The sequence below is a fragment of the Sinocyclocheilus rhinocerous genome, unplaced genomic scaffold (genome assembly GCF_001515625.1).
Source record: "Sinocyclocheilus rhinocerous isolate Xijiao unplaced genomic scaffold, SAMN03320098_v1.1 scaffold65, whole genome shotgun sequence".
NCBI lineage: Eukaryota > Metazoa > Chordata > Actinopteri > Cypriniformes > Cyprinidae > Sinocyclocheilus > Sinocyclocheilus rhinocerous.
Genome location: NW_015662000.1, coordinates 338743 through 350698, shown reverse-complemented (window position 1 = coordinate 350698; position 11956 = coordinate 338743). Strand labels below are relative to the sequence as shown.

At 35.3% G+C, this 11956-nt stretch overlaps 1 protein-coding gene across 1 annotated transcript in view; it reads right to left on the bottom strand.

The window, feature by feature from the left end:
* LOC107727199 (semaphorin-5A-like) overlaps positions 1-11956 on the bottom strand; it is a 147310-nt gene that overhangs the window by 101451 nt on the left and 33903 nt on the right. The window contains exon 2 of the mRNA XM_016536991.1: positions 7463-7690. Coding sequence (XP_016392477.1) covers positions 7463-7619 — 157 coding nt within the window. The 5' untranslated portion in view covers positions 7620-7690. The remainder of the gene's footprint in view (positions 1-7462; positions 7691-11956) is intronic.

The following is an 11956-nucleotide window of genomic DNA, read 5'->3' as shown; positions in this document are numbered from 1 at the left end:
AGACACACAGACAGATAGATAGATGACAGACAGACAGACAGACAGACAGACAGACAAACAGACAAACAGACAGACAGATAGATGACAGACAGACAGTCAGACAGATAGATTGATAGATAAATAGACAAACATATAGATGACTGACAGACAGACAGACAGATAGACAGACAGACAGACAGATAGATGACTGACAGACAGACAGACAGATAGACAGACAGACAGACAGATAGATGACTGACAGACAGACAGACAGACAGACAGACGATAGATAGATAGATAGATAGATAGATAGATCTGAGAGACAATCAGACAGACACGTTCTTGCTAGGGGTGCAATGGATCGTAGATGATCCGTGATCCGTACGGACCAGGCCCCACGGTTCGGCACGCATGTGATTCGCGGATTAGCTGTTAAGTTTAACCATGAGTGAGTGAAAGTTTATCATTTACACATTCAAGCAATTTAAACTTGCGTGCTGTTTTCTATGTGCTCAGCCGCTACCGCCACACGATAAGCGCGCACACGCAGAGAGAGATACCGCATGAACACCGAATTGATTCCTCTTTCACATACACACAAAGTTATGATACAATACCCGTTTTGGCAAGTATTCTAGTAAAAACAGTCAGTTATGTCTTAAGTGAATGTAAACAGCTGAGAAAGAAACTGGATGTGTGTCAGTATTATGTCCGTGCACTTGGTCTTAAAGAGACAGCAGCCAATAAATACTTGCTTCTGCTAATCAAATAACACCACAGCTCTTAATCTGTATTTAACTTGTGCAGTGAGCACTATTGTGCTATTTTACACTTAGTTATTACCTTTCTGCACCTGAATACTACTGTTACTGACTTTATTTGTAACTGTGTTATGTTGTATTCATCAATGCTTGTAATTTGTGTAATTGTTCTTGTTTTATTACTAACTTTATTAGTTAAGCTAGTATTTTGTGCTGTGGTATAGAAGTACTTAAAGTAAGCTTTCACAAATGTATTTATTTTATTTTTTTGCTGATCCGAAAAATGATCCGATCCGTGACTCAAAATCCGTAATATGATCCAAACCGTGCGTTTTGTGATCCGTTGCACCACTAGTTCTTGCCCTTTGTGCTTTGCAAAACAATAATGAATATAGAATAATTTACAAACCTAGTAAATGAATTATATATAATCTACAACATTTCTTCAATAAAGTTCTTTTATTTTAATAATCAGTTTAACAGCTCTGCTGAACAACAAAGCTTCCTCTAACTCTGATAGGGTTGTTTTTCTTCTGAAGAAGCACATCTCGAGCATACAAAAGGAAGCCAGAATTCCCTAAAGATCCACAGCATCAGTTACTACAATGTTCCTCCATAAATCTTGCATGTCTCTATGGGATAGCCCTAACTTCAGCAAGACTGGAACTCGTAAGTGAATTTGGAGACACACAATGTGGTTCTTCAGTGTTTCTGAGAAGCAGTTTCATATGATAACACTATATATTAATTCTTTTAGGGCTTCTGGATGACTTAATGTAGTCTACTCATGTCAGCTTGGCATTTATGTTCTGTTTATATTTTCACATTCTTTTCAGGATACACTGAACACTCTGTTATATGTTATATGTCATTTCATGACAAAATAATGTTTAGAACTAAAATTGTCTTGCAAAAACATTTAATTCAAGAGTCAGATGTGTGAAAGAGCCACATTAGCAATGAATGTCATATAAAAGATGTAAAACAACACGGGCACTTTCCAAAAATCAACCTCAGCATGGAAGCAATTTAAAGCCTTCAAGGTCATGGCTGTCAAAACTGCAGGAACTCTTGCCTTAATTTGCTCTTAAACTTGTTTTCTTGAACTGTCAAGGACTGTTTCTTTTAATAGACATTAATATGTTTGCTCTTTGCAAAGATTCTTTAAGTACAGGAAGCAACGTCTGCCAAGCCGTAGCTGTGTAAATGCCGGGGTCTTCTGGCGCAAAGTTGCTCTTAAACAAGTTTTCTAACCAAAATTACAGAGAGAGTAGCCCAACACAAACTTGTAATTAAAATGAGACAAAACCACTTTACATAGAGTGTGTATTGTTGCCAAATGTTGCCACTTAGAAATGTTAAAAAATTGAGAAAACAACAACATTGGGAAAAAAAACCTCTTCCATAACATTTAACCATTCATCAAATGCTTTAGTCAAAATTGAGAAATGAGAACACTGATTACAAATAAGAGCATTTGTACCACTCAAAAATATTTTCTGGTAAACACAAAATTGGAAATACTTTACAATAAGTTTGAATTTGCCAACATTAAACTGTAAAAAGTGATTTTTGAAGTTAAATAAAACAAGAATTGTTGAGGTAAGTTTTAAAAGAAAATATTGAGATTTTTCTACTCAATGTGTTACTTGCCGTTTATTTGTAACTGTTTGTGAAATTTACTGGCAAATTCTGAGTGAAAATTGTTTCCACACCAGATTTTTCCAGTGTAATTAACGGATTATTGTTAACTCATGTGCCTTCACATTAAAGCAAATTTATACAGCTTTAAATGTTAAAGGGATAGTTCACCCCCCCAAAAAAACTGTCATTAATTACTTCGTTCATCTTCAGAACACAAATTAAGATATTTTTGATGAAATCCGAGAGCTTTCTGACCCTGCATAGACAGCAACGGTATACCACGTTCAAGGTCCAGAAAGGTAGTAAGGACATCATTAAAATAGTCCATGTGACATCAGTGGTTCAACATTAATTTTATGAAGCTACGTGAATACTTTTTTGCGCAAAGAAAACAAATGATGTCACATATGTTCCTCGTATGTGAAAACATACCTGGCAATAAAGTTCATTCTGATTCTGATTCTGATTCTGACATGGACTATTTTAACAATGAGTGCGTTTACATGCACCCTCTTAATGCGATTACAATTAGATTTTGGCAATATTGCGATTAAACTTTACCTCATGTAAACGCAATACTTCGATTTAAATAATGTGATTAAACTCATAATCGCAGCAAGCATAATCGTATTAACATAGGTGGCGTACATTCTGCTTGTGACATACATGAATGACGTGACGCGCACCTGTAATAATACGCAGATTAGAAACGATGGTGGGGAAGAAAGCATCGCATTTCTGGGGAAAACACAACTCGCTGCCAGCAGTATCTGTTCCTTACCCTCATCCAGAAACGACGAGTAGAAAGTCGGTTTTGATGATAATTCAATTTTAAATGGTAATACTAACCTTCAGGGCATTTTATCGTGATTTATCGTGAAACCGGTAATCGTTCCATCCCTAAAACGTAGTCAATGTCCTTACTACCTTTCTGGTCCTTGAACATGCCAGTTCCGTTGCTGTCTATGGAGGGTCAGAAAGCTCTCGGTTTTCATTAAAAATATCTTAATTTGTGCGCTCAAGATAAATGAAGGTCTTACAAGTTTGGAATGACATGAGGGTGAGTAATTAATGACAGAATTTTCATTTTTGGGTGAACTATTCCTTTTAAATGGTAAATATATTGGCATATATACAAAAATAACATTAAGGAAGATTAATAAATGCTGTAAAATATTGTTCATTATGATTTCATGTGAGCTACTTCATAATGCTTATGTATAAAACCGTATTAAAAAATGTTAGCCAGAACTACTTTAATTTCAACAATACACACACAGATACACACAAACACAATGAAAACTACATACTAAACCATCAACATTAATGATCTAGAAACTGCATACTTAAGAAACGTAGGAAAATAAGATTTATATAACATAAAACAAACAAACAAAAAGTCTAGTGTCGGGTTTGTTTTTCCACCAAGCCATACAATGCAGCAAGAGCTCTGACAAGTCCATACAGACAACACTCCTACCGATCATAAGCTATGTACTGTACCTGTGGGGAACCATCTGGTTCTTAAACCTGTCATTGACAACAAAAGAAAAAACTTGTTTTCCCAGAAAGAAAAAAAAAACTCTCTGAAGTCTAAACAAAATGCAAACCTGACTCACTATGAGTGTGCAACATCAGTCCAGAACATTATTGCACAAACCGGCACTTATGAGCAGAGCACAACGGCTCCACGGTGCAGATATTAACATTTCTTTACAGTCAACCAGTGTGTCTTTATACAGAGATCTAACAGTGGAGCTCTGCTGGAGTTCTGACATGGCTGAGGGGATGTATATTTATCTTCTTTATAGTTTGCACTGAGTAAAGCTGACTGTCCGTGATGTCCTTCCCACTTTTTGCTCCCTAACGGACAAGGATTATGTGGTCCACAGAGAAACGTGTCCCCACAGCACTCTGGAGAAGAGAGCAGAGGTGTTCCGTTTAGGAAAACACAGTCTCTTGCTCCCAGTGTCTCTCTTTTTGTCTGGATCGAGACACGCGTCTCTGTGACTCAACCCTTTTTATTGATTTTTTCAAAGAGGCTGCTAGGAACATTTGCCACTATAAATGCAGACTGCAGGCTTGATTCAAAAAGGCAAATTTAAGGAGAGAGCAAAATGTTTCTCTCAGCCATCAATTCACTCTAAATTGGCTTACTGGGTGGCCTGACAAAGTCTGAAAGGTTTAGATTTAAAAAAAAAACAGGCCCATCAATCACTCTTCTCTATATAGCCTTTGTCAAGATAAGCACAGCACAGTGTGTTCGACTATAATTACAGGGGAAACTATTTCACAAAGCATGAAATTTCAGAAAAACATAAGGTGTTTATTAAGTCAGCATTCAAATGTGAAATTCATTTAAGGTGTGAAAAGCTTCAGTAATCAATGCCTTTTCTTATCTATTCTTTCTATGTTGAATTCTGGTTCACTAAGGTGATACTGAGACAAGATTTGATAATTGGACATCTATCTAACTTACATCTGCATTTATTAGAAGCAGACACTTTTATCCAAAGCGACTTACAAACGGAGAACATTGCAAGCAATTTAACATAAGAGAGATCAACATTTGCTGTACACAGTGCCAAGTTTTAAATGATACAGGATTAGTACAAGCTACCTGCAGATCAGAAATGAAACGTAGAAAAGTAAACAAAAAAATAAGTTTTTAGTTTTTGAATTTTTACAGAATAAATGCAGTCTTTAATCATATCTATTAAAATTCATTAACATATTTCAATTAATTTGTTTTAATTAACATTTTAAAATAAATATTGTTTTAAGTAATAAAAATAAGAACACAAATAGAATAGAAAAACTTCTATTTCATGTAGGTATTAATATAAACATTAGTACACAAACTACATATACAGAAAGAATGAAAGAAAGAAAAAGAAAGAAAGAAAGAAAGAAAGAAAAATAAGAACTCCTATTTAATCTATTTAAATGTATTAGCATATTTAAATGTATTGATTTATTTTTATTTAAATTGACATTAAATAAATTAATAAACAATGAAATAATGAAAACAAGAACTCTTATTAAAGTAAAGATTAATTTTTAAAATCTATTTTATATATGTATTAACTTATAGTACAAAAACTACCTATATATTAGAAAACTACATGCAGAAAAGCAAAGAAAAAGAGAACAAGACTTTTTAATGTATTAGAATAACTTAAATACGTAATACAATCTATTTAAATGTGTTAACATATTTAAATGTATTTATTTATTTATTTATTTTAATTAACAAAAAACATTTTAATATACAAATTCACAGACATATATAGAGTAATTTTGCAGCTGTAACTAAATACAATGTATTTACCACTAAATACAAGAGCTTGTTCGGAAAACAGCATAATCTGAACTCCAGATGAGAACTGGGGCCATAAAGGGTATACAGAGTTCAAGGCTTATTTTAGAAACCTAGTGGAGCAGTCCAACAAATACATAAGAGAAAACCAGCTAAAAGCCAGTGCCTGCAGATCCCAGCGCTCTTTGAATAAATGTTTTTACTGAAGAAGGGGTTTTGTTTGTGAAAGCTGGCGTGCAGGTATTTGGTTTTGCAGCAGGGCGGCTGCTAAATGTGTAGACTGGGGCTCGTTCAATGATCTGAAAGCTTTGATTCAAAAGCTCAGTCAAACAGGGAGAACCGAGATTATTTGAGCAACCATAAGAATTGCATTTTCAAAACGGTGCCAATGGACCGTTATGGGCTTGGAATGAAGAGTGTGTGTGAGTGTGTGTGTGACAGACCTCCCTGTCGCTGCTGGGCATAAACGCCATTACCACTGCACTCACTGTGCATATTTAATGAATGGGGTGCTAATTAAAAGGTTTGTGTTCCTGCGTTTGTGTGTGTGAGACGGGTGTTAGACATTGAAATTCACACTCATTCTGTAACACAGATGGTGAACAGCCATAAGGTCACATCCTAAAAATCAATGGGTTAATGAGCTACTAGTCTGTGTCACTACTCACTAGGTCGTGCTTACAGACGGCTTGGTTCTCCAGGAGTTCACTTACAGTCAGAGCGGATCACTAAGCTAAAACATTGACCTTGCATTTCCACTCCATTAGCTCCAATAGAATCCCTTTGGCTTTGACATTCAGCTCTACAATTACTTACTGAAATCCGCCCGCTGAATTTACATTGATTATAATACATGTTCTCCAGGCAAGGGAGTCCTGTAATTTAAGCCGGGGGAAGGTGACTTGAGTTTGTCAATGTTATTAGGTCTCTATTATTTAGCCCATAACACACTATTAAAAAAAATGCATTTAGTGCTGTAGTCAGTCAAAAAGCATAGCTCAAGGACAATTTAAAAACACATGACCAAGTATTTAAAAAATGGATGTATGAAAATGTATGCAAAGAAAACTGTATGAAAAGGAAATCAAATATATAAACTTATATTTTCCTGAGTAAATTAACTCATATATTTTTATATATTTTATGTATTACTTTTCAATACATTTCAATGTATTTTTAAATTACATATACATAAAAATTATAGACTTGCAATAAACATATATTATACATAAAAGAGTAGGATTATAGATTTGCAATAAAGTATATTTTAGGTATTATAAGTCAAACTTCAGGAATCCGGTTGTTAACACACCACACATTACTGTTTCTGGGTCCAGATTTATCAAATCCCAAAAGCAAATAACATACAGTGCTATTATACACTCTATGTGTGCTGTAGCATTACTGAAAAATCCTAACCTTATTGGCAGATTCATCTTTTCTAAATCATTAAAATACTAGTGTCGGGGATGCTGTGAGTCTGGAGACTGTTGTGTACACTGTGAGTTTTTAAAAGCTTAGCTTAAAGGTGTGCTATGAATGAATACAGCTGTAGAACAGCTGTAGAGAGTATCTAGTATACTTGAAATGGAGCAATTGCTTGGACCCGGAAACAGTATTCGATACGTCATAAATTAACAAGCGAATACTAATAGTGGTGCTTATCTCAGCAAGCACAATTAATTAAGATGCTAAATGAAGTCCAGAGCTCTCCTGTAACGTGCTGTCATGCTGAGGTGTGTGGGATACAAATGCTGACCTGTGTGAGAGATGAGTGGGTGTTCAGCTCTATGGCAGGGGGACTCCGGGGCCCGTGTGGCCCCCCGGCAGGGCACTCCTCTGGGCAACAGCAGCAGCAGGCTGTGCAGCAGGACGAGGCAGCGGGCCAGGGGCGTTCCCTCCACGGGGGGAGCCATGGGGGTCCACGGGACTCTGCTCAGTACTGCTGGGGCAGGAGCATAGAGCGCTGGGCATCTGCCTCGGAAATCTGCAGAGAAAATGAGAGAATGATTGAACGAGCGCGATAAGGTTTGACTGATTTCATTGGTTCAACTTTATAATAACTTTCATAACCTTCATTAATAAGTCTTTTTTTAAAAATCATTATGTAACAGATCATTACTTAAAGGCAGGATCTGATGATAATGACTGGCTGATCGTACGGTATATTATCCCACTTTTTACACAGGAAATATATACATGGAGATAACATATAATTTTAATAACATAACATAAATATTAATGAGTTGAAGATTTTGTTATGTGAAAAGAAAGCATCATGAAAGCATCACATCACAATAAATTATATAGTTTAGTGGTCATTATGTACTGTAAAAATATGCTGCAAAAGATGAGGATTGACCGATCAGAATCGATTACCAAATAATTGAACAAATAATGCAGTGTTACCAAATAATGTGGAGGAAAACAGTTTTCCCCCCTTTTTTTGCTGCAGCTGAATGTTTTTTTGTGGAAACCTTGATACATTTTTTTTCAGGATTCTCTGATGAATAGAAAATTAGGGTTAGGGTTACAACAGCATTTATTTGACATAGAATATAAATCATTTATACCATTATAAATGCTGTTACTGTGACTTTTGATCAATTTAATATAATTTATTTATTTATTTATTTTACAAAACTTACCCCAAACTTTTTAATGGTAATGTATCACAGCTTCCATTCCACATGAATAAAAATAAAAATATTTAAACAGAATTTGAATTGTAATAATATTTCAAAATATTACTTTTACTGCACTTTTGAACAAATGAATGGAGCCTTGGTGAACATAAGAGGCACCTTTCAAAAACATTAAATAATCTTAATTATTTCAAACTTTAAACCGGTAAATATTTTTATTTAAAGTGATAAATGAAGGGGTTAAAAGAGAGAGAGAGATACTGAGAATAACATGTCAGAGTAAAAGAGCATCAGGCAGAGAATGCAGCCAGATAAAGAAAAAGCAGCTGTTGAGGTCATCACATTCATCTCCCCAACCTCCTGCACTTGTCACGGTGAACACACACGAAACATGGAACAGAGTCTGACATAACGCCCCCCTCCGGAAGGCGTGTCCTCCCTCGCGAAGACGATGGGGTCTGGGCTCGCCTGAGCCACTGTGATGAACATTAAACGCTCCTCCATTTGGGGACGTGGAGGAGCGCACGGGAAAAAAGGCAAAACAAAAACTTACAAAAACCGGAAATCAAACACGGGGAAGGGATGCCGCTTACGGTTTGGTCCGCTGTTCTGTCACGATGAACACACACGAAACATGGAACAGAGTCTGACAGCACTCTCATCTTTGACCTCTGACCCCACTTCCACGAATCAGCACAGGGAACTGCACTCCAGCCCCTCTGAAGAGCCGTAGACTATCAGAGAACATACCGCAGAGCATACACACTCCACAGGGGCCCCTCACACTGCTCACATACAGCCAGAAAAACTCCATCTAGTTTTGCACTCCTGAGAAACTTACAGTGTTATAGATTGCTTTCAGACTCAGCTGAAGAGCAACAGCTCTGGCAGAGGTCTGATATTCGCCAATAAAGCATTCTATAAATAGCTTTCTTTCTTTCTTTCTTTCTTTCTTTAATACTTGCACACAACTACTTAAAGGAACAGTTCGCCCAAAAATGAAAATTCTGTCATTATTTACTCACCCTCATGTCGATTCAAACCCCTAAGATCTTCATTTATCTTCGGAACACAAATTAAAATATTTTTAATGAAAACCGAGAGCTTTCTGACCCTGCAAGGCCCAGAAAGGTAGTAAAGACATCATTAAAATAGTCCATGTGACATCAGTGGTTCAACCGTAATTTTATGAAGCTACAAGAATACTTTTTGTGCGCAAAGAAAACAATAACGACTTTAGTCAAAAATTTCTTATCTTCCATGTCAGTCTTCAATGCCCCACGCATTTTTGTCAATGTTATTTTTTTTGTAACTAAATTAAAATGAGAAATGTTGCAGCTGAAATAAAATAATTTTTCATGTTTTCATATATTTAAAAGTAATGGATTTTCATATTATAACTTGTCTGATTCGAAATGAGCCAAGTAAAGCTTCTTCAATGCCCCACGCATTTTTGTCAATGTTATTTTTTTTGTAACTAAATTAAAATGAGAAATGTTGCAGCTGAAATAAAATAATTTTTCATGTTTTCATATATTTAAAAGTAATGGATTTTCATATTATAACTTGTCTGATTCGAAAATGAGGCAAGATAAATTTTTTTTTTTTTTTTTTAATAATTCGCTTTTTTAGTAAAAATTTTTTTGTCCTTTTGAAGCTTAAGAGCTTGTGGTCACTATGAACTGTCGTTGTATTAAGAAATGCAGATTTAAAAAACATTTTGTTCCACTGGAAACAACAAGAGGATGAGCAAATAATGACAGCATTTTATTTTTGTGGGCGAACTAACCCTTTCAATTAATCTGTATTCCTACAAAATAAGATAAAAAACAATAAACTTACATTAAAAATAAAATAAAAATTGCATTTTAATGAGCATTTTAAACTATCCCATTAAATCACTCTGATTACTGACTGAATGTATGACAACATATTTCTGCAAAATAAAACAAACACAAACAAACAAACAAAAAAATCCCCTAAACTACACTTAACTAAAATAAAATATAATTTTGTCCCTTTAGGTACTCTCACTCAAAAAAAAAAAAAAAAGGCAGCTCTTGCTCTTTAAAACCCGACTGCGGGTCTCCTGGATGGATTTTGCAGCACGACTAGCACTTGAATGCTTGTCAATCAAAAATCACTCCATCATCCTTGCTTTCCTTGGGATAACCTCTCTACACTACGACAGTACAGATGAAATTGAGTCAGTCTGCACGAAGGGCAATACAGAACTCGATTACGCCAAAGTTGCTCTCATCAGCAGGGACTCAGTAACTGACACACTGCAGATCTGAATGGCCTGTTGATGGGTCTGGAGTGGAGACTCATGTCTAGCGCATGGAAACAGGACTTTACATCTTCTTGTCTTTTTGAACGCACACACAGTTTCCTGTCAGTAGATGCTGGACAGAGTGGAGCCATCGCTTTCTAGTGCTTTTTCAGATTTTCTCTTATACGATCAATTCCCATTTGATATTCAATTACAGTATTATCAAGCACACACACTCATAACATATCAAATGGCAAAATACAGTAAATAAGGAATTCAATTTCGTTCTTGGTGTGAATGTTAGTTTTTTACAGTCTAAACACTTGCACAACATTAAAATCATCATTTCTTTTGAATGTTACTGCCGATTTTGTATTGTATTATTAAACACTTTAGCGTGGATGAATACCTTGACTGTGAAAAGTGCAAACATCCATTAAAGGTGTTTTATGCGAACTCATTTGCTTGAAAGTCTCAAATCAGATACAGACAGTGCTGGGTTGTAACTGATGTAATCTGCATTACGTAATCCGATTCCAAAAATTAAGTACTTGTAATTATATTATATTACATTTTAAAATACTTGTAATCAGACTACAGTTACTTTTTTATTGATTACATCTCATTCACACAATAGTAATAAATTATTATTATTATTATTATTATTATTATTATTATAGGGGTCCTATTATGCTTTTTCACTTTTTTAATTTTAGTCAGTGTGTAGTGTGTATGTTTGGGCATAAAAAAGATCTAGAAAGTTACAAATCTCAAAATCCACTCCAAAGGGAGATATTTCGTTTTTAAAAAATCCTTTTTCAAGAACTACAACGAACTTTTCGGCATGTCTAGAACAATTCTTACAAGTACAACACGACATAGCTGGGCGCCGTGGACAGACGCCGAACAGCGCCGCCGGTGTGCCTACACTTAAATATTTATTATGAATCATAACCAGTTATAATTCGTCATAAATATTTCCCTTTTTGAGTTGAAAAACCCTACAAGAGCATGTTCTAGTACACCCCCAAAACAAAATCAAGACTTTGTAAAAGAGCATAAAAGGACCCCTTTAAAATCACAAAACCCAGTTTGGAAAACCTTGATGTATGGTTCTTGTTGCTAATAACAACAAATGGAATATATTTTCTTTCTCTTTCTATTGTTATATCAGTATGGTCCAAGATTGTTATTTAAATCAATGATAAACAAGTTGGGTCAAAAGTAACCAAAAAGTAGTCCGATTCTATTAGCCTACCAAAAATGTAATGGATTACGATACTAACTACAATTTTTGTCATGTAATTTGTAATCAGTAATGGATTACAATTTGCAA